Source organism: Cololabis saira, chromosome 4, assembly GCF_033807715.1.
Source record: "Cololabis saira isolate AMF1-May2022 chromosome 4, fColSai1.1, whole genome shotgun sequence".
Taxonomy (NCBI): Eukaryota; Metazoa; Chordata; class Actinopteri; order Beloniformes; family Belonidae; genus Cololabis; species Cololabis saira.
This window is the reverse complement of record NC_084590.1, coordinates 16,054,243-16,078,303: the sequence shown is the minus strand read 5'-3', so window position 1 is coordinate 16,078,303 and position 24,061 is coordinate 16,054,243. Positions and strand designations below refer to the sequence as shown.

Below are 24,061 nucleotides of genomic sequence, written 5' to 3'. Positions count from 1 at the left end.
TAAAAAGGCTCATGGAGACTCTCAACAGTGATCATCATGCTATCTTCAGATAGGTTTGCAGCTTGTAACACAACTGTCTCCCTTGTATCTGTCATTGATTAAACGTTAACTCACATGATGTAGCGGGGGACTAAACACCACTGCTGATGGAAGATTTGAAAATGTCTGATATTTTTCAGTAGTTGGGATAAATCTTGTGCCAGTAGGAAATGAATTTGAGGTTTTTGTATCTGAATGTGAATCATTCAATTTGAACCTGAATTTGAATTTGGATTTGAATAATTGCTTTTAAAATCTGAATCTGAATGGACTCATTTGAAATTGGTTTGAATTCCCTAATTCATTCTCAACGGCCTAACGCTCATGTTTGTAAATGAATAAATAAATAAAAGAAATCACAACATGTATGACAGGAAGAGTGTATACATTAAAAACATGTTTGCCGAGGCAGCTCCTCGTGTGTCGCCTTTTGAGGCTCTCAGAAAACCCCGTGGCTGTTGGTCGCTGGACACATGCCTCTGCCCCCCTGTCTTGCCTCCTTGTGCTTTCGTGTTGATCAATTGGAAAATAAAATTTGACTTTTCATTTTGACTAATCGCCACATTACTAACAACTAACAAACACAAATCCCTTTATTTGTAGGCGGTGCCAGTTTCTGCAGGCCAATCAGATGCACCAATGATGTTTGCTAGGATTTTGTTTTGTTTTTGCTTTTAGACATAAGGGCCAGTCAGGCCCCTTAAGAGCCCAGGCCACCGCAAGTTTATTTTTATGTCAAGACATCAAATCACCTGAACTGTATATAGTTTGTGAAAATGCAAACAAAGAGAAATAAATGATAAAATAAAATCACATTTTCGGAATCACACCTCCAGATCACATGAATGCACACAACTGTGCCAGCTACTGTAACAGTACAGTACTTGTTCAGCAGACATACATTCACTGTAGCATTGCTCTTCAGTCTCAACCAGTATTACTTCTCACTTTATTTATTGCAGCCACTGATCTCGTTTGTAAACACCAGTCGTGCCTACTGAGCATTCATGAGATGAGTGCATACTGTATAACCACCACAGGGGAAAAAAGCAGAAAGTTTGATTGATTTGCAGAAAAAGTGACAAATTATTTACCTTGGCTACTGGAAATGTTCACCTACTCAACCTTAAAATCTTGTAGCGTGAACCTGACTTTAGCAGAGATAAGCTGAGGCAAGGGGAGGAATCTGAGAGTCCAGGCCAACATCACCACCCAAGTGCAGAGCATACTCGGAGGATGCCTGTAACCAAAGTGGAGATGATCAGTGGTGAGTCCTCAGCATCAGATGGGACATGATGTTCATCAGAACGGCAACGGCGCCCACAACACTTTCTGTGAGGTGATGGGACTGGAATAGAGAGGTGAGTAAGGGCGATCAAGAACCCTTACAGAGGAAAGGAGATCGCAGTTCAAATTGTGCTCGGAGATCATTAACCAGCAGACATTTAGCATGTTTTCTTTCTTTCTGAGAAGTGTCAAAAACAGCACAAACACAGACAGACAGCAACAGATGCCAGGCTGCAATGGCAAAATCTCAGAGATGATTATTTCTGCTGGAAAATATCTCCAGTTCCACAAATGAAAAAAATAATTGTTATCTGAGCCAGTGTGCATTGTTTGGCAAACTATTTTCAGACGATGACCAAAACAAAAAGTAACTCTTACTGTCCTTCTCTCTGCGTTTTCTGTCCATGAGAGCAATTAGATTGTTCTTGTTTTCATTACTGGGTTCTCAGTCTCTTTGCTGGGGACCAGGATTTAATCATAGTGTGGTCTAACCTCTGTCACCCTCTAACAAACAAAATGTTACAAAGCTCCACTTGCATAAATCAACCTAATTATTTGGCAGTAGCAGTCACTCCTGTGTGTCGGTGAACACCATCTACTGGGAGCGAGATGTAATAGCCACTCATATTTATCTCAGCAGGCGTCAACGCAGAACATGACTTCCTACATAACTTCAGTATGCATCAAAATGAGAGAAAAAACTGCTTTGTCCTTTGTTTTGAGTCCCAAAGATACTTACACAATGTATTGCTATACTATTCCCTGCAGAAACAGATTTTTTTTTTTAACATCTTGATGTTATCTGACTCTAATGACTTTTGGCAGTAGGATATGACGGTAACATCCTCGTCACCTTCCTCTCAAAACCCGTGAAAGCCGTCAGGTGCCTGGCGTTGAAACTGAGAGAAAGAAGACATTTAAAATCAAATGTAGTCATCCTGAAATTATATCTTCCTTTGTTTTTTTCTTATTTTCTCACTGTCGGGGGAAGTTAAATAAGAAAAGAAAATTAACTCTTTGATCACATTACTCTGTGTTTTATGCAATGTTTCTTTTAATTTGTTCAGAGTGTCACATCACAAAATACCGTAGTACAAAATAAGACATCCTAACAAAAGTTTTATACACTTAATATTGGATGTTGTGATGATTCTGAAGACCAGCAAATTTCATGCATTGAATTGAGTTTAAATAAAAACTGTTTATTTACTGCTTTTATTTAAGCTTTATTAGGATTAAAATGTAGGTCCCGCAGCAGATAACATCATTACAACAGTATTTTAATGCGGTTCTTTTTTTGTCCCTTTTTCAAGAAGATGACTTCACATCTCGGCATTTAGCTGCCAAATGTCCCATTATTTAGACCGCATTCAGTCTCTGACTCCACTCACTGTGCTCCGGTGAAAGCACATTTGTCTGTTTCACTGCGATCACCCCATCAGGCTGTTCAATCAGAGCTGGAAACCCTCCGGATTGTTACCTCCTTTCAATGCAACTTATTCAATAAAAGCTTCAAATTCAAATAGGTGCAGTCGGACTTTTGTCTCTGTCCCTTGTTGCGGTTGTTCTAAATGAAAGAAGAAAGGAAGAAGTAAAAGTTCATTCTTCTCATTTAACAGACACAGTGTCCCTGTTGAATGAGATCCAGTTTTCTTTCATTTGCAACCAGCGTCTGAAGATGTTTTCGAGTTAAGGATTAGGCTAAATCTGTGTCTGGGGAACCCAGCTCCCTGTGATCTTTCCCAGCGACAATAAAGCACCAGCCACGTCCATTACAGATCCAGTCCAGCAAAATTAACTTCGGATCAAAATCAAAAACGTAAAAGTCATTATTCAAATCTGTCAAAACAGCAGTTCATTACTTTCCTGTCACTCAAAATATCATATTTAATGATCTTCTGCCTCTAGCCTTATTTTGAAGGTGTTTTCTGGCTTTGAAGCCATCTATTCGGAGAAATGTATAATTTATTTGCTTTGAGCGTTGATAACATACCAAATCAGTGGCTGGATCATTGGTTTGCAGAATGCTTTCCAGGTGGACGAACACTTGAATAATCCGAAATGCACTTGTGCGCAGACGTTAAATTAATTCAGAGGTTCAAGTCAATTTAAAACCACAACTCAACAGTGCCACCTGGCGACGAACTTTAAGAGAGCAAAGAAGAAAAGAAGAAAAACCTGCATTACAGCAACTATTCAGCATTCAACTGCAGGCACATGGATGTATTTATGGTTTCTTAAAAAAAGAGAAGGAAAACAACAATAAAAGTACTGTATAACTGCTGGAAAGGTACAAATTTTGCTTATTTTTCCATAATTGGTTTAGACTGTGCTTTTATTTAGTTTTATTTTCTACACTATAGTTTGAATTTGCACAACTTGTGGACTGATCAAGGTGTGTGTGTGAGTGTGTGTCCAGTAAATCCAGTTCTGACCCGTTTTTTGATGTTTAGTTTAACAGTCATCCATCTTTTCTTTGAAATTTCAGCAATGCACAACTGAAATTGTGAGGAAAGCTAAACATACTGTTGTTAATTTCTGCATTTATTTATTCCTATAATAATGAAGCAATCACATTGAACAAACAGCTGTAATGTTGTGTTCTATTTCAAATTGTGTTGCAGTCATGTCTGCGATATTTGCACATAATGAATGTAAACAAAGTAATGAGAAAATATGAGCCTTATTAGATAAGCCTGTCTCTTCATATCATCCATAATGTTTTCAGTTTTTCTTTAGCCTCCACGACTTTCTCTCAGTTCAACACTGTTCAACCTTCAGTATCCACTCTGAGCTAAAAGGATCTTTTGAATCTTAACATTTGTTAAAATAACAAAAATTCTGTTTGTTTTTGACACGAAAGGGCATCAGGCAGACGCCCCGCAGCATTCATGAACAATACATTAAAGTGTCTGTTAGTTCAGGAGGAATCTAGAATACATTTACATAAATACTGCACTTGAAAAATCTGAACCCAACAGTGGCGCATTAATGATTTTAAGCCTGCATTACTACTACCGTTGGTGAATGCAACATTTTAAACCCAACCTTTCCTCTCTTCTGCTGTTGAGGCCAACACAACAACACAACAATACACAATACAACACACTTCTAATACAAGCTGATTAACAGCAGGTTAATCACAGGACGTTATCAGGCTGTACAACATTACAGTTGTAATGCTCTTCCTTCTAAAACATCCTGTGGAACCAAACATCTTGTTCGAAATCAGCAGTTACAAACATTCTACCTACATTTGTGTAAATGTGATTTAGAAAAAAAAATTATGTGATCCATTTTTCAAGATGTTATAATTTAAAGGAATACATCGGATCCAAAATAACACAGTAGCTAATGACGATCACCGATGTTGGCTGATGCTAAATGGTGCAAACAACCACCATATAAGTAAAGATTGTGCGTGTGGTGGTGATGGTGGTGGTTGGGGGGTTGGGGGGGGGCATTTGATCTCATAAGGCAGTTTGGCTCACTTGTGAGCAAAGTTTAAAATGGAGGAGAATAGCTGCATGTTTTCCAGAGAGACTACTGATGTTTCAGGTGGCAGCTGCTCCAGCACCTGGAACACTTACTTCACAAGGATAAAACAGGACTCTTCAGATAACAATAACAAGAGGCTTTGTGTTATAAATGATCAGCATCATCAGTAGTGGAACACAGCTCTGTTGTCTATTCTGAGCTCACATCAAAAAGAAACAAGGTTTTCAGGAATACTCACAATTAAAGCATTTTTGACTCATTTTAATCTCCACTATGAAACATCCCTGATGCTGGGAAAGGCTCCAGCAGATCCCCTTAACCTGGAATAATGAATAATGAAAGGAAGGTGGATCAGAAGTGAATACACCTTTGAGTAATACCTAAATTTAAAAAAATATATAAATTGCATGATTTGTCATTTGTATTTCTGTTTTGACAGGCTGGCAAAAACAAATAACTGCACATGGCTGAGAGGTCATCTTCCCATCATGGGGCAAGAGTGGATGGTACAGGTATCCACCTGCTTCAGTTAGTTTCAGTGAGTTCTAACTTGCCATCATCTGTTGGGCAGCAGCATCAGAGCCAGCCACACAAAGAAAGGGATAACGACGGCTGGCTCTGTGCTGAGGACTTGCTCTGGACGCCTGCTGCTGAATGTGCAGAGAATGCTGCATAAATTGCATATCATAATGGACTCTGCCCATCCTCTGCACAACTCAGTGATCACACAGTGGAATGTCTTCACTCGCAGGCTTCATCAGGTTCGCAGCCAGGCAGACTGACACAGGAGGTAATTCTTGAAAAATGTTTTAACCTTCTACGCTGACTCTACAATACACATCATATACATTTTACAGCAACAAGTACATTTTTTTTTTAATCCAGGAATTGTAAAAGTAAAACTGAATGAACTGAACTGAAATAAGTGACTTAATTGGTAAAGATTAAACATTTATTCATGTAGCACATTTGAAAAGAACCAAAGTTGACCAAGGTGCCTCACAGGCTTAAAGTTATGCTGAACAGCATTAAAGGACATCAAATCATACAGAGCAAAACACTTAAATTGAGTTCAACTTGGCAAATTGAGTTCTCGATTGAATCTTTACTGTTGGGCTTAGAATCAGAATAAGCTTTATTGGCCAAGTATGAACATGCCAGACAAGGAATTTGACTCTGGTTGTTTCGCTCACTGTATCCACATTTAAATAGTTGCAAACAATAAATAGCCAAATGGCTCTTATTAACATATATACAATTTAAAGAAAAGTGAAAGGTGCAGCAGTATGAGGTAGACAGGGTTATTGAAAGGTGCATTGAAAAGCACTTAAAACTTAAGGATTTTAAGTGCTTTTTCTTAATTATTTCTTCCTGATTTTTACAAACTGCAAATATACTTGTATTCAGATCAGAAAGTATTCACTCACTGTAAAGTGACATAATTTTAAATCATTTAACAATTAATATATTCAGTCAGTGCTCTGAAACAAACAGCTGGAAGGATTTCAGCGGCCGGTGCTGACATCGTGGAAAAACAACAGATGACCACTGTGTAACCAAACCAGGAACTGGCTGATTGTGAGTGAATCTGTCAAAATCCCATGCTATAAATATTCCACCCTGGCAATCTTAAGATTAAATAACCACCCTGAACATTAGTGTTTTTATGTCATCATAGGAAACTAATTGAGTCAGTGCGCTCTAATCCACTTTTAGAGTCATTAGCGTTCATCTCCCCATCAACACAACGCTGCAGCTTCCTGACTTACAGTAACTGTAAATAATGATCTTGTCTTCAGAGAAATCGGAGTAACTAAAAATAGACAGCTATGCATAAGAAATAAGCTTACATTTAGGAAATAAATAAGTTATACAGCATCATTTCTCTTTCCACAGCAGCAGAACTTATTTTCATTTATTAAAAATATTGAAAATGACAGTAGAAAAAGCAACAACATTTCACAACACTAATGTGCTGTATTTGGTTACGAGCACATGTGGCTCTAAGGTCACCGCTCCCACCTCCGCGGTGTCGTTCCATTTATCATACCCACTCTTGGTCGTCCTCGTCCACGCATCATGTGATACCAAACTCTGGATGGTCCCACGCAGAATTCATGTGTTGGCTTAAAGAGGTTCAGATAAAAATAGAGGACATTCAGGGTAAAAAAAAAAAAGAAAAAAGGAGGAGCCATCTTACATAAAAGCAGTTTGTTTTACTGCAGACTTTGCCAGCAGACAGGTGCAGCAGCAAGCGGGTGAGTGGAAACACACACGTACAAACACAGATGGTACAAACGAACCAATCCTCCTCATGTGAGGCTCTGAATTATTAACATTCATAAATTACACACTGCCTTGAGTAACAAGACTGACTTATGTCCTGCATTGTATCGTATGACTGTATTAGTTGTCTTTCATAGGGTGTGTATACTATATTTACAGTTTTCAATGTGGTGATCTTCTTCTCATTTTGACTATTTCTTGGTCACCCCAGACTAGAGCGTAATTAGAAAGCAACGGGGTATGCTTCCTTGGTTCTTGAATATTTCATCTTTCTTCCTTTGAACTGATGCTGGGACACCACTGAGAAAGCACTTCAATTCCCGTCTGTGGAAACCCAAACTTTTGTCAAATCAACAAATAAATCTGAAATAAAACCTCTATCTCCGAGACATGTTTTAATTCTGTATGTGTCAGGACTGCCAAAGATACTAAAGATACTAAATGTAATGTACTAAGATGTTTCCCCCCCAAGCCCAAACCTTTGAATGTGAGGTGTACCTCAACAGCACCTCCAAAAAACCTACAACAAAAACTAAAACAAGCATTGCTTCATCTTAACAATAAAACAGACAGGTGAACTGTCAACAGATATTCACACAGGGGGAACAAAACATCTCATCCTCTAACACAAGACAAAGCATAGGAGAGGTCTTAAATCCGTTTAAATACTCAGTGGTCCAGCTGCATCTCAAACTAAACAGAAACTCTTTTGGGGTCTTTGATGTCCACATTCTGGACAGACAACAGGCCAGGGGTAAGAGAGATGTAGCTTAAGCTCTCGGTCAGTTACCGTAGTAACAGACGCTCTGAACCTAACCTGGTCGGGATCAGGTTTATTTCAATGAACCTGGAGTTTCTCTGCGTCTCCGCCTCTTTCAGAGACACACGCACATTTGATTTCCTCATTCATTCAGTCAGCAGGCGAGTTTTGGCGAAGTACTGCCATCTGTCATTAAAAACAGAGTCAGAAGAAGTCCATTGTCACAAACATGGCATGTCCTTTTGATGAAGACACAATTGATGAAGGTACAGCATTAATGCACAGAGAATTAAATTTTCGTCGGGAGATTATCAGACCACGTAATACATGTATATTACAGTACATAGTCTCATTACAGGCAAAGCAATATATGTTAACTTAATCCTTTATTTGTTATAATTTTGATGATTGAATTGTTTAATGATTTCATAATATATTCTAATTTTTTTAGATTTTTTATTTGGGGTTTTTCATAAACTGTGAGCCATAATCATCAAAATTATAACAAATAAATGCTTGAAATATCTCACTTTGCATGTAGTGGGAAATAATATTTGTTTCACATTAAAGGAGCCGTCTGTAAGAAATGGCCAAAACTGGTACTGCAGTCACTTTCAAAATATTGTTGAGCGACGTGTACCCTCCCCCTCCTCCCCCCGACCAGAGGTTGCCAGGTAGGCTGCAGAATGCAGCAGGAACGTAGGCTGCCATGGCTGCGATAATTAGAGCCGAGCTGGCAACCCTGATTGGGAGATAGGTGGAGGGTGGAGCTTCAGAAACAATACTGACTTGGTGATTGGGAGATAGGTGGAGGGTGGAGCTTCAGAAACAATACTGACTTGGTGATTGGGAGATAGGTGGAGGGTGGAGCTTCAGGCCAAAACAAAAAATTACAACATAAACATCAGTTGAGGGCTGCAACTCCTCTTTTTAAACTGGAATATCCTGGCTTGAGTGCTGTTGTCAGTGACATAAGTATTTGAAATGAACATGATTTTTAAATGTCTGTTGACATATCGGGGTCATTTTATGATTCGTTTTATTATTGCTCTTACATACAGCTCCTTTAAGTTGAATTTACTACGAATTAAGTTTTGCAATATATTCACATTTTCCGACCTCCACCTGTATATTATTACATACATAAATAAGAGCATAATATGTGTATTGGTTCAATACGGAACGCAACTTTTCCCAATTACGGAACAATTCTGTATTTCAAGGGACGGGTGGCAAGCCTAATCATAAACCTGTCCAAGCCATAAAAGGAGTTCCACAGGATTGCAGGTGAATGATGTAGAAATATGTTACAGTAAATTAATTTTATATTATATTCTGTGCTGCGGTGTTACTCTTTTTTTCGAAAAACATGTTCAAATTCGCCGTATGCGCGCATTAAAATCTCTAATTCCATTCGGGTGAAAAAGGACACGGCGTGAAGTATGTGGATCTGTGGATCTTCAGACGCAAACTAATGTTTCCTCAAAGGGATTTTGTAAATTGAAATGTTAAATAAAGTTTAAAAAAAAAAAGTAGGTGGATCTTTTGTTGTCGCCGGTTGCCATAGTGGATCGTCGAATCGGGGCTCTTGCTGGCTTTTGGTAGTTGTGGCGCACGCCCTAACTCCAGTGAAACTACTTAGAATTGAGTAAATTAACTCAAATCCGCTGTTCTGGAACCGAAAACTCAGAGTTTCCGATCTCAGAGTAGATCAACTAAGAGTTCAGGATTAGACTCAAGAGTTTGTTGAACCTGCTTTGTGCAACGGACCCCAGGTGGCTTGAGAGAGGATGGAAAGAAACCATCCAACTTTAACGAGAGAAAAAATATATTGAACAGAGGAGGTGGTTTCACCATACCAATACATAGAGTGCAGCACTAGATCTCCTCCCCAGGCAATGTTAATTTTTTCTTTAGATGCGCTTTGAGTACCACTGGCCTTCACTAGGTAGTGTGCAGACATGGAAGCAGGGAGAGAGAAGTGAGGACACACAGCAGACATGGAAGCAGGGATCCCAGATGAGACTCCAACCCGCCTGCTCTACTCGTTGAGCTCTAAAGCCCGGTCGACAGGTGATTCTAAGAGAATTTGCACTTTGAATGGTTGAAATAGTTGGCCAGTCATGTGACTAACAATTACAAAAGTATGAACGTTTAACAACAGTTTCACGTCACCAGTCAGAAGTGGAGAAGCCTGTCGGATGAGAGCTGACACACCTCAAGAAACCAAGAAAGAAGTCACGGTACCTTTTTTTTTTTTCAAGCATCTATGACCTCTTTTATTTTGTCTTTTTTCCAACTCCAGAGTTGAGAACTGGGGACACCAGAGCTACCATACAGGATGCAACATTTGGCAACTTTATGCGCTTTTCTTCCACTCCTCTTTTATGTCCATGCAGATGTTGTGCAGCGTTTTGAGGTTTGTGATCTTTTTATTGCTAATATAAAAACTCAAACAACACAATCGTGTACTATAAAAGAATCACTGATCTGAGCTGAACTGTTGTTTCACTCCAGGATGTGCCAGAATGCCTGGTCTACTTCTATAAAGGGAAGGTGCCAGATTTAGGGTCTGCTACACCGGGTGCTGCCCGTCTCTGTCAGCGTTATGTAAACAGGTAGGATGGAAAGAATATTCAATATCTACAGTAAACTTTTCTGAATTCTCAGCAGCACAATGTTACTTGATCCCCACCCCCCCACCACCACCCTCCCACCCATTCACTCAGCTGGATGGGTAAAGGGTACATGTTATGAGTTTATTATGAGAGTGTACACAGATGTTTGTTTGTCAGATTCGACTACATGATGGAGTCGAGGACCCCTCAGTGTGAAATTATCTCCTTCAGTGAGTCAGGCCACAGTGCAATTATCTGGCCTCTGCACGTCTTTATTTCAAAAGCTTCACATTGTAGGAACTTGATTAGGGTTGGGTTAAAAATATCGATATATCGATATTTTATCGATATACATGTGTAGGAACGATTATCGATACATAAATCCAAGTATCGATTTAAAAAAAAAAATATATATATATATTTTTAATCCCGATTTTTTTTCCCCCCGTTTTATCACCCAGTGCTCCTTGCTAAGTCAGTCCTGGGAATTGCTCCCTCTACCAACCCCGGGAGGCCCTACACTGAGATCAAGTCTCCTCCTTAACCTGAGGAGTGAGCAGGCCGCTTCTTTCCACCAGTCAGGGTGAGGCTTCTCTGGCCGGACATAGCGATGGAAGGATCACGTTATTCCATTATTGTAATTAGAATATCGATATCGTATCGGAAATCGTATCGTCTTGGGACCTAGTGTATCGGAATCGTATCGTATCGGGAGGTCAGTGATGATACCCAGCTCTAAACTTGATCATCATGTTTTTACTGCGATACCAACATCACTCATTCAATGCCATTCCTATTCCACTGCACGTCATCTTTGATTGCATTTGTTGATACTATGATTTTTCCTTCTGACTACGTCTAATGCTTTGTTTTTCTGATTTGGTTGATAGCAACTTACTATTATTTGGCACTAAATGTCTTTTACTCTGTTCGCCTGCGGCAACACTTCCGCTCTCCTAATCGCTGTCCATAATCTTGCATCATCAGGTACCACTTTGCCACGCTGTATGACACCAACCATCGCATTGCTGTGTACTCTGCTTATCAGTTTGAGCCCAGCAACGGGGGAGGCAGGGAGAGAAGGTGGTTTGTAGAGCCTCAGGTTAGTGTAACACAATCTTTGCACAAAACAAGTGTATGACTACACAATATGGTGTTAGATTCACTGGGTGTAGGGTTGGTGAGGTCCAGTATATGGAGCAGATTTACCATGGGCCAGAAATTCAGCGATCCTCACTTGAGAGGATTTGTAAAAAGCATATTAGAAATAAAAAAGAAGGTATTATTACAATTCTTTAGATGTTTTTCTCTGTGTAGACAATATGAACCCATGATATTGAATATTTTCTGACTAGCTTCACTTCATTTTACGCTTCAGACCGACAACATATAAGTGTAGGAACAATAGGATTTTACTATACAATTTATATCATTTTTTTTCACAACATTGCACAACTGTTGAGAAGATCATTCAATTAGATTTTTCATTTGTTATTTTGTTCTATTCTTCTCAACAACCTAGGTCTTAAGGAGTTTTAAAAAAAAGTGGTTGACATTAAAACCTTTTTCAAGTTTGTTATAAAGATTCTCTGCACGTTCTCTATTGGAGACAGATCACACTGCAGGGGGCAGATCCAGTACCATCCTCTTCCTTAGCAATGCATCGTAATGTGTGTAGTATCTGCATTTGCAACGTCTCCTTGAGAAAAATGTGAATCTTCATGAATAAAAACAAAACAAATGGCACTATGAAGGCAGCATACACTGCTGTAAAATCTTTACTGATTTTTCAATTTAAATTTTCAATTTCAATTTGATTTATATAGCGTCTATTACAACAGAAGTTGTCTCTAGGATCTTTCCAGAGACCCAGAACATGACCCCCAAGCAATTATAACATAAACATAACATAAACAATGATAGATAAAAACTCCCCTTTAGGAGGGAAGAAACCTGGACCAGGACCAGGATCATAAGGGGGGACCCTCCTGCTGGAGGCCAGCTGGGCAGAGCAGGAAAGAAGAGAACAGACAGAGAGAATGAAGAACAGAGAAAGGAGAGACACAGACACGATGGCTAACTGGTGCACTAGCAGACACTGAGGTGGTCGGCGGGTGGGACTGCAGATCAGCATGCAGCTCCTGAAGCTCTGGCCTGCAAACATGTACAGAAGAGAACAGTATTAATGCTCTGTATTAATGTTGCCATCTCAGAAGTACAAGGGGCAGTGGCACAGTCGGATACCATGTGTGTGGATGTATCAAACGTTTTCTTGCTTTGGGTTTTAGAAATTGACCATATGTTAGGGCAAAACAAAATATGTTGGTAAAGAATCTTATTTAATTTGTTTCCGCGCTCTCAAGTCTCGCGCATTGAGCGTGAGACACATGCATTCAAACAAGTTCACACGCCACACATGGCATTTCTCACGCTGAGAAATGATTAACTTCACCGCACAGTTACTCCAGAAACCCATCTCAGGAGTCAAACGGTGTGGAGGACCAAAACTGACATAATCAAAAATAAAACTAGAAATATATATATTTTGTTTTTCCTTTTCCTTATACATGCAATCCTTGTTTTTACACTCCCTAATCTCCTCTTTTTATTTCACTTCATGCATTTCTGCCCCCCCAACCCCTGCTTAATAAAAAATAAATAAATAAAAATCTCACACCAAGCAAACTACAAAACTTGAGAGCCCTGATTTGAACTGTTTTTTAATGCCTTTTTATATTAAATCTGGGCCATTTTCATGTGGTTTAGCTGGTGGATATGTCCTGGCAAACCGAGATGATGGATGGATACTGGCTGGGGAAAGATAACCCTGAGATATATCTGGGAGAGAGACAAGCCCTGAATGAGGACTACACGCATTCTGGCTTCGACCGAGGTCACCTCAACCCTAACGGACATCATCCAGGTAGTGGAGCTCAACACCAGTGTTGTTTAAGGAGGAGATCAGTAGATGGATATCAAAATCCAGGCCTGCCTATCAGAACATCTTCTGTGTGGAAATTTGAAAATTTGGTGGATAACATGGGTATAAGGATCAACTGTTTACAGAGGTTTCGGCTATTGCAGATGTGTTGTGGATATCAATCATTAATCACCCACATATTTTGATATTATAAAAGCAAAATGTATCTAAATCCACATGCCACCCAGGGTTACATGTGCTTTTAAGCTTGCAGTTATTTTTTGGTTGCAACAGTCAATTCAGGATAGGCTCTTATTTTACAGAGTTTGCAAATGATCACATCATTATTTTAAATGATCTCTGTTGGAAATATAACTGCAGAGTTGATAAATGTTAAAGCCCGATGCAATAAAAGACCAACCAAGGGTCAGCAGACTGTCATGCGATGTTGGGAATCCTTTTACTTGGCACATCCTGTGACTCTAACCCCCTGTTACCTTTGCAGTACATTCCTTTCTTTTTTACCAACATAGACCAACTATTTCTTTTGTTAATTAACAAGTTCTACTTCTCTCCCTCTTTCCCAGTTCCCAGCCGCAATGCCACGTTCACCCTGACCAACGTGATTCCTCAGAACCCCAAACTAAATCAAAATGCCTGGAGGATCCATGAATCCCAGCTCACAGACCTGTTTCGAAGCAAGTGCTCTAAGGCCTACGTACTGGTAGGAGCCGTTCCCTCTGCAGACAACTGGATCATAAAAAATAATGTGAAGCGTGTCAACATCCCAGACTACGTATGGAACGCCTACTGCTGTGTGGACAACAACGACAGACCCATTGAGAGTGGAGCTGCCACTGCAAGAAACACTGAGAAGAACTTGGTGGACAGAGTTACGCTGGAAAAGCTGGGAGAAGTCCTGCAGAAGTTCTCCAATCAACCAGTAGGGGAGCTGTTCTACAACAACTGCAGAGCATGAAATACTGGAAGAAGAATCACTAAAAAGTGAATTAAAGCCCTAATTGTTTTTAATTCTCATAGAAAAAAGCTAAACACAAACAAACAATAAAGGTAAAAATACCTGTAAAACTAAATAATAGTTTTGGACAGCAACTAAATATATAAATAATTACAAGAGATAATGGGTCTGCTTTTGGTGTATTTGTTATTAACAACACGCACACACACACACACACACACACACACACACACACACACACACACACACACACACACATGCATACACATATAAAAGAAAAACTGAAATATTATTAACATAATTTGAAAGCTGTATCTCAAAGTGTAATTAATCCATGAAATATAAGAGGAATAACTGCAAAAATTAACCTAATCACAATCACCTAACAACAGCTGATTAGCTTCAAACTCCCCACCCATCCATCCTCCAGGTGGAGGTCAAGAAGCCTTTCAGCCGAGAGCATAAACACTTCAAGAACCAAGGAAGGAAATCAAGAACTCAGGGTACCCGAATTATGATTCAGAATGCCTGGTCTGCTTTTAAAAGGGGAAAGTGCTGAGCGTATGTGCTTCTGCACCAGTTGCTGGCCGCCCTTATTGGGGTTTATTTCAACATGTAGGACAGAACAAATATTCAAGCTCTAAACTAGAGGCTGCAGAATATTCAGCTGCACAAAACAAACTTGATTTGTTGATTGCAGAGGAACCAAATGAATGCATGGAATGGAATTAGGAAAGTATGGCAATTTGTAAAAGAAAAAAGGGCAAGCTATGTTTCCTTTAAGTCTGTGGAAATATGACCATTGCTCTGAAGCTATAACACATGTTTTAAAGCTCCTCATTTTCCTGTAGCAGCTTTCTGGTCTCCTCATCATTATCCATAATCTTGCATCATCAGGTACCACTTTGCCACGCTATAAAACAATCAACCATCACTTTGCTGTGTACGCTTATCAGTTCGAGCCCGGCAATGGAGGTGGCAAGGAGAGTGGGTGGATTGTAGAGTCTCGACACAATCGTAGTGCAGCAGAACTACATAATTTAATGTCATCCGAATCACTCCACGGTGTGTTGCTGTGGTTCAGTATAGATCTACCACAACCCAGAAGGTCAGCAATCTTGAGCATCACCATGTGCTGACGTTTCCTTTGGTAACAGAAGGAAACCTTCACACACCCCCTGGTGTGTTCATAATTGTACAACTGTAAACAATGAATAGCTTCCTTCTTTTTAGCTTTTTTCCCCCCATGCAGTCACAATGTATAAGATACTTTATGTTTTCTAATTGACTTATTTCCATTTGACAAAGATGTCAATAAATAAGGGGACAGAATATCTTTCATGACTTAACAATGTTGCCAATTGAAGTTGTCGTGAAGGAGCTTCTAAATGGGTTTTAAAACTTTTTTATGTTAAATCTGGCCCATTTTCATGTGATTTGGCTGGTGGATATGTCCTGGCAAGATGACATGAAGGATGTACTGTATATGAGTTGGGGAGGGAAGACCCTGGGACATATGTGGGAGAGAGACAAGCCATGAATGAGGACTACACATATTCTGGCTTTAACTGATGTCAACTCAACCCTCACAGACATCTTGCAGGTAGTGGATCTCAACATAAATGTTGTTTAGGGAGGAGATCAGTAGATGGCACTGCAGTACAGGATATCTTTGACTTTCTGTAAGCCAGCAAGTCCAGTCATATCACAAAAGGTAATGAAGTCAAGAAATAAAAAAGGATCTTCTCATTTTTTTTCCATCATGAAATACTAACACACAGCATTTACCTAAGAATCACACCTCCACGGATAATGCTTTTGACTTGGGATCGGTTTATACCAAAGTCAAAGACTTTGCACAATGGAGGCATTGCCTGCTGAAAGCAACAGATGGCTCAACATAACACACAATACAACCCTTTTGGAATCTTTTCACATGCATTAAACATAACTGTACACAATTTGCAAGCCACTATACAGAATAGAAAGATAAAAACATTCAGATCTACTCATGTGTAAACAATTTGAACATAACTAAAACTTTGCAAGAAGAGATATGTTTTCAGTCCTTTTAAAGACTGTTGTAGTAGACCTGTGTTCTCTCTGGGAAAATCACTCCCTCTAAGAGAATTATGGTTCTTGTCTTGTCAGACAGAGTTTAATCGCAAAAGATGACACAGACATAATATTCAGTTAACAACAATATTGATTTACCAAATAGCAGCAAAATAAAATTTGTCTTCTCTAGGATTTTAAACAAAAGTGATTCAAAGAATGGAAGGTTGATTGAATAATATTATTCAATTATATTGAACAATATTAAGCAGGGTAAAGGAGACCTGCACCAGCTGCCAGGTGGATATACTGTCCTGGGTTATAGAAACTCACTGAAGGTGAACTCTTACTGATAGGTACATGAGAGTCGGATCTGTCACTCTTCCTTTAGGTGGACTTAATGGAAGATTACTGAGTAAAACTCCACTGTTGATAGTGAAGAGAAATTGTTATCAAATATAAACGATGACAAATAAAGAATCTTGAATCTTAAATCACAATGAAGCCAGGAATTTGTCGAAGATGCAAAAATGAAGCTTTCAAAAGGAAAGACTGTAGCTCCTGTTAAACATGGAGGAGGCTCTGCTATGTTCTGGAGCTGCTTTGCTTCATCTGGTGCAGGTTAAATCTGTGCAGGTACAATGAAATCTCAAGACTGTCAAAATCATTCCAAAGACAAATGTTCTGCCCAGTGTCAGAAAACTTGGTGTCAGTCAAAGATCGTGGTTCCTCCACCAAGAAAATGTCCCAAAACACACAACCAAAAAACATCCAAGAGTGAGAGAGAATGTAACATTTGAGTAATCTGTAATGGCTTTTTGCGAGTCCTGATGTAAATCTTTGGGAAGAGCTGAAACCTGAGACGGCTGGAACAGTTTACTAATGAGAAGTGGGCCGAAATACCTTTCTACAGTTGAAGACGTCTTATTGAGAGTTACAGGAATCACTTGATCGCAGTGATTGGCTTAATAAAACTGTGGAACAAAATATTGTTTTTGTCTTGGTAAGTTTCATTAGTTTGCTTTTACTTTTAAATCATTCTGTTGAATCAAAATTTGAAATCAGTGGCTGATTTTAATTCGTCAGTGTTTAGAAATGTTTTTATTATTGTTTTTGTCAGTTTCAAGTTATTTTGAAGTGATTACTGTGTTTTTTTTCCTTTAACGGAAGAACACCAACAAATTAGTCTATGTATGTAATTTAGCACATTGATTTAACAGTCATGTTTTCAAAATAGTAGTTGAAACACTATGTGGCGTTTCTTGTCGTATTCACTCATCATGAGGGTACAACAGTGAAACACAAAGGGCTAAGACTGGGAGGAAAGATCAAGTGCCATCCATCAAACTTCCAGGTTGAGGCTGATGTGGAACTCAGTTTTGTTGCAGTTCTTCGACTGGCCGGTAGAGGCTGGCTCCAAAAGCAAGTCAATCTTCATTGACTCCAATGTTAAAATGTCCAACTTTAGAGCAGAAATAAACATAGCACAGCCTGGTTAAAAAAACAAACCATGTTGATCTCAATTGTTTGATTTTATACCCATGAAAATTCTCAGGGAGGTGAATTCCTTTTCATACAACGGCATGAAAATTGATATAAAGCAACACATTTATTTCTAATATGATTGATTGATAGTTAGCTCAGCCGATGGCAAGCCACTATCATTTCCTCATCCACAATCATTATGCTAACCGGCTTAGCGAAGCAACCATGCATGTAACCCAGTGTTGGCTAAACGCAACTGTAATCTTTCATTTCACTTCGATTGAACATGTTAAATAATATATTCCACTGTAAATGTCTGACAGCAGCTTTGCAGATATTTTAGCAGGGTTCAGCTGAACAAGCCAAGCTAACTTTAAGTGATATACAGTGAAATTTTTCGCAATCAGCTTCACGGGAAACATGACTGTACCCCGCACAAAGAAAGAAGTGCTTCAAAACCAGTCGTCAGAAACCAATGGGTCACATGACCTAATGCTTCTATTATTGTTTGATAGATACTGTGGGAGAGATGTCCTCCTTTTAGCTTGACAAAGTTTGACTCGATCGCTTTTGGAGCCCAGCCGCAGTGGTCAGTCTTATAATTGCAACTATATTAATTTCTGAATTTACAGACTACAGTATAAATTGGATTTAACCCCTTGGCAGTGACGCAGAAAAAAATTGGATAGATAGATGGTTGCATGCTCAAAGATCCATAATTCCATTGCTTGAATGTTAACACTGTAAAAACTCATGTAGCCTACAGTACCTTCCACTTCTTGTTGATGAACTTTGCTGGTGATCATGTAGGTCTTTTGCTGCATCACAAATGAAGCCCCAAACATTTATTTCATGCATATACAACAGACAGGTGTTAATACAATGTAGCACTTAAAACTAAAACTTTCTACATTATCCAAAAACGATTAATAGATTTCACAAATATTAAACTAATTTCTTCACACCACTGGGCTCTGGCCTGCTGTCTTGGCTTTGGTTGTATACAACAGGCAGTGATGGGTTATCGTTAATTAAGTAGGGCCGCAGGGCATCCTGGTTTGGGGAAACAGGGTTCTGTTCATTCACCTCAGTGCTCATGAACATTTATTTCATTTGTGTAATACAAAGTCACTTATTGATCAAAATTCAACTGTTAAGTCAACCCAGTCTCACATGAAAACGTACCCTGCCTACGTTGGTCCAAAGTGCAAAAACGTAGAGGGGCTACAATATTAGCCCTTGAAATGTATAACTGTTACATTTTGAAATGTATAACTGTTACATTTTTCTGCCTATTCATTTTGCGTCCAAGTCACGTGACTTTTAAGATTCTGGCCGTGACAGCAACAAACATGGTGGACATTTTTCATTTTTGAGTGAAAGAAATCAATATTTTGAATTAGTTTCTGCATAGAAATATATATATTTTACTTTCATAATATTCACTCAGTGAATTTACATAATCACTTGCTTGCTCCTGGTTGCAACGTTTTTTCAGATCTCGTCAGAATAATGTAAAACGGTAACGTTTTCAAAATGTGAAAAAGTAACATTTTGGTTGTGGTGCTGTGAAAAAAATCAATATTTTGATGCTTCCTCGTTGTTGGGAATTATTTTCAGATCTCGCCAGAATAATAATTTGAAATTGCAACATTTTGGTGCTGGGATACGTGGCCGTGATATATACACGGCCACGTACAGTATGCCGGCGGGGATTCCCCCCCCAAACCAGATTTTGATAGCGGAGGTGTCGAGCCCACAGAAAGCAGTTTTATTTTGAAAACCAACCGGATTTTCTTGCATTCCAAAAGTCTGACTTCCGGCCCGCCAAAATAAAAGATACAGCCAGACGAATGAAAAAGTGAAAATAATCCCTCTGGGATCCCCCATACGTCATAGTGACTAGGGGGATCCTGGACACGTGACAGATGCCCCCATCATGTGCTGGTTAATATTTAAGATAGTTAAGTTTAGAGTAACTAAACTAAGTAGGGATGCTGTTATAATAATAATAAATCATTATAAATAATTTGAATTCATTATTAATTATATATCAGACTTAACCTCCAGAAATTAATTAATAGGGATGGCACTCCACTGTTCTGGTGTCTAAACCCTGCAGTATAAAGTAAACAAGTTTTGGCATAATCAAAACAAAAAAAAGTCACAAGCTCAAAAAGTTGTATTTTTCTACAATACTGCAATAGTTCGGCTTTTTGTCCAGCGCTTTAAAAACTGAGGGGAGTTAGGAAACAAGGTTGCCAGATTGGTTTCAGGGGGCCGTTTTCGACGCATATAGCAGTGCGGTCGTTGACTAAGTACAGGCGGAGTTGTCAAGTAAAGCCGGAAATATACTCTACGCACGTAACCTGCGTAGCCTGCGTAGCCTGCTTTGTGTCTGTTCATGCTCCACTGCGTACGTCGCGTACCACCCGAGTAGAGCCTGTCATACCGATGGTGACCGATAGGGGGCAGTAAGCAGAGCAACAGTTGGAAAAGCTACTTATATTAAGTAGCAGAAGTAGTAGCAGCAGCAGCGGTAGCAGATTAGAAAAACGAACACTTTTACAGGACAATATTGGATGATGTAGGAGATTATAACATCGTGTGAATGTGTATGAGTGTGTATGAATGTTTGTGGTGGTCGGAGGGGCGCGATATGGCAGCCACGCTCCCGTCAGTCTGCAGGGCAGCTGCGGCTACAGACGGAGCTACCACCGGGGAGAATGTGTGTGAATGAATAATGATCTCTGTAAAGCTCTGGGTGCCTAGAAGGAAGCTAAAGAAAACCATAACATTATTATTATTATTATTACTCTTTTTTTAATGTGTATTACTTATTTATATTACTGTTTTACCCCCTTCCCTGTGTGTGTGTGTGTGTACTTCTGCTACGTGAGTTTCCCCGTTGAGGGGGTAATAAAGGACTATTTTATCTTATCTTATTATTATTGCTTATTATCAAAAGTGGATAGTCTTTCCAGACTAATTTATCCAGCATTCTCCTCACCCATCTCAACAAGAATGACGAAACAATAAATCCAGTTAATTTTAGGTTCATATGGAGAAGTAAATGTCAATATATAAGAAAGATTAACATGGTCAAAAAATGTATTGTTCCTAATATGATTCCAAGTCATTCAATAGTATTTTTATTGAAAAACAGAGTATTTAAAATAAAATAAGTCCCGTCAATTGACTCCTGGCTCCCGGCTCCGCTTCCTCCCGGCTCCGGGAGGCACCGAGGCTCGGCGCGTACCTCCGCCGGGGCTCGGTCGCCGGGGCTCGGTCGCCGGGGCTCGGTCGCCGGGGCTCGGCGGCCGGGGCTCGGCGGCCGGGGCTCGGCGGCCGGGGCTCGCCATCCGCGGTACTCCCGGGGACTCTAGTCCCGCAGCACCAGTGAGTATTTTGACCGGAGAGATTATAAAATACCGGACTTCGGCATATTTTACCGGACAACGGAAACCCTGGGGGGAAGTTAAATATTGCATAAATATATGCACGGGGAACTTTCTCCAGGGGAGAGCAGCATAATCGTGCCAGCCGGGATCAGACCGGGAACAGCGATACTAGCGGCCAGAGCGAGAACTGCAGGTCGCGTACGCGTTCAGTGTCTTTTTGAGAACGTGCACGTCGACGCGTCAAATGTACGCAGGATACGCAGGATACGCGAGACGTGACGTCACGCGTATCCTGCGTCTCGCGTACGCGTTCTGAACTGCAAGTATAAACGCGGCTTAATGCGTGAAAAACGCTGACAATAGCAAACCTGGCAACCACTAATATTGAGTTTTTTTAGCCACTTACCCAAAAACACGGTCCGATTAATTTTCCATGGATGATTGCAATTACTGTAGAAACAGTATATAATTTATCTAGACTTTAGATTTTGAATGTGTTAACAAACCACATCTGGCATATCACATTGAGTAGCCTAACTATACTTTTGAATCTAAACTATTCATCAGTCCGACCATCTCTTCTTCTTAGATTTTTAGATTTAGATTTATTTATTTGCACAGTTAAACATTACACAAATAAAAGTACCAACTTTAAAAATTTAAAGTGCAGGAAGAGGCGAAAACTCAAAGAGTTTATGAGGTGCCTCCACCTATAGTTAACAAAATGTAATATCATCATACTTATAAAAACAAAATATACAAATTATCAGTTAGAAATCTATAGATGATAGAAATTAAAGGAAAATTACAAAGAATTTACACAAAAGAAAAATGATCGGATAAATGAAAAACGAGTAAAATTTAATAATTAAGAAAAAAACAAAAAAATAAACGACTAAATAAACCAGATGAACAAAAAAATAATAATTTCAAGGAGATTACACAAGACGGTAACATTTTTCAGCACATCCATTACTTATGCCAGAGCAGTTCCATTCACAAAACAAAAAGTAAGTGGTGTTTCAGACATCCTTTAAAACCTTGTACAGAGTAGTATTTTTTTGCTAAATGGGAATATGTATTCCATAGTTTCACCCCCCTCTACCGTATTGCATATTTACCCCTGGTTGTAACATGTTTATTAAGTAGACTTTCTAAAAAACGTTTCTTACCGGTTTCTTACCCAAAACCGCTTCGACAAGCTCATCACATACCTGAAGTCACAAGAAGCCATCTATGAGCAGCTAGATCAGCTAAAAGATTTTGTCGAACCCACTAGAGAGAGGATGAAGTTTCAAAAGTACGCCAGAACAAAGACGACCAAGTCCAGCAGTGAAACAGAAGGCTGCATACTTTGTGGTGACCCAAAGCACAGAAAGAGACTGTACTTCTGCAGGAAGTTCAGGACCAACCTGAAGCCATCGGAGAGAAGGTATGCAGCACAACAACTTGGTGCCTGCAAAAGATGCCGCGAACTCCACCCCGGTGAAGACTGCAAGAAAACAATCTATCTGTGTGGAAATCCGGTTTGCAAAGGCCAACACCCAGGGCCGCCGCAAGGGGTGTGCGAACCGTGCGACCGCACGGGGCCTCGCGCTATGGGCCGTTTTTTTTTTTTTTTTTTTTTTTTTCAAAAAAAATTTTTTTTTCAAATTTTTTTTTTTCGTTTTTTCCCTTATAAATATAACAGTCACGTTCCATTACAGACCTAAATGTGAACTAGTCTGTGCATATCAATAAATATATGTGCAATGATGCGCGTGTCTGTTGTTCAATACAACTGATCAGACCAAGCGCAGACACAAGCTGCTCTGATCCAGACGGGTGGAGTTGGAACAAACTGTCACACAATGTCGAGAGAACTAGACAGAATCAGGAAATTTCCATCGGGGGATGAAAAAAGAAAAAAAAACTAAAGAAAATGGAAGAGTTTAATGCCTCTCTGAAAGGCACGTTTGATAAATTTGTTACAAAAATCACCGATCCGCCCGGGTCTCAAGCAGCCGCGGGGCCCCGCGTCGAGGCAAGAGATGATGATGAGGCAGGGGAAGGTATCCAGTATTTTGCTAATTGGAGAGTTAAAATTGCGCATAAAGACACCCGATCCGACCCGAAAAACCCCCAAAATTTTGCGAGGGCCCCCCCCCCAACCATTTCGCACAGGGCCTCACAAATCTCCCAGGCGGCTCTGCCAACACCACTACCTTCTCTGTCCAGTTGCCAGGCCTCAGCCCCAAAGAACGTCCAAGTACGGTCCAGTGAGAGCTGAGGGTAAAAGATACACCGAAACTCAAGAAAAGTTTCTCTCCAAACTTACACCTGAGCTGGCGCAGCAGTGTCGAGACGCCTTCTGCAACGTAGCGTCCAGAGCTTACAACTCCACAGCAGCTGAGAGAGGCCTTCTGGAGGAAAACTCCTTGACTGAGTACTAGAGATGCACCGATCGATCGGCCCCCGATCGGGATCGGGCCGATAATGGCCCTATCGGCTTTGATCGGAGATCGGAAAATAATAGTTCAAAACCTAACCAGGGGTAAATAGACTGTGTTACAACCAGGGGTAAATATGCAATACGGTACAGGGGGGTCAAACTATGGAATACATATTCCCATTTAGCAAAAAGATGCTTCTCTGTACAAGGTTTTAAAGGATGGTTGAAAGACAGTCACATTACTTATGTTGTCATTAATCATTGTCTGATAATGTCTCTGAATGTTTGCTATAAACACTGGT

General features: G+C 39.8%; 1 protein-coding gene across 2 annotated transcripts; it reads left to right on the top strand.

Moving 5' to 3' along the window:
- Window positions 1-5,470: 5,470 nt before the first annotated feature.
- On the top strand, window positions 5,471-14,550 carry si:dkey-243k1.3 (endonuclease domain-containing 1 protein-like). Of its 2 annotated transcripts, none has more exons than XM_061720234.1 (6): window positions 5,471-5,614; window positions 10,176-10,289; window positions 10,388-10,488; window positions 11,476-11,590; window positions 13,255-13,411; window positions 13,996-14,550. In XM_061720234.1, the coding sequence occupies exons 2-6, from the start codon at window positions 10,212-10,214 to the stop codon at window positions 14,385-14,387; spliced, it is 843 nt and encodes a 280-aa protein (XP_061576218.1). In that variant the 5' UTR covers window positions 5,471-5,614; window positions 10,176-10,211; the 3' UTR covers window positions 14,388-14,550. The 2 variants fall into 2 exon arrangements, with proteins under 2 accessions (XP_061576218.1, XP_061576220.1); XM_061720236.1 differs by lacking the exon at window positions 5,471-5,614 and adding an exon at window positions 7,060-7,082.
- The last annotated feature ends 9,511 nt before the right edge of the window (window positions 14,551-24,061 follow it).

Excerpts from the sequence above, each read along its gene's own strand:
- si:dkey-243k1.3 (XM_061720234.1), top strand. The coding sequence starts at position 10,212 with ATGCAACATTTGGCAACTTTATGCGCTTTTCTTCCACTCCTCTTTTAT. Across the intron at positions 10,290-10,387 it reads ATGTTGTGCAGCGTTTTGAG|GATGTGCCAGAATGCCTGGT; the intron begins GTTTGTGATCTT and ends GTTTCACTCCAG. Across the intron at positions 13,412-13,995 it reads CCCTAACGGACATCATCCAG|TTCCCAGCCGCAATGCCACG; the intron begins GTAGTGGAGCTC and ends CCTCTTTCCCAG.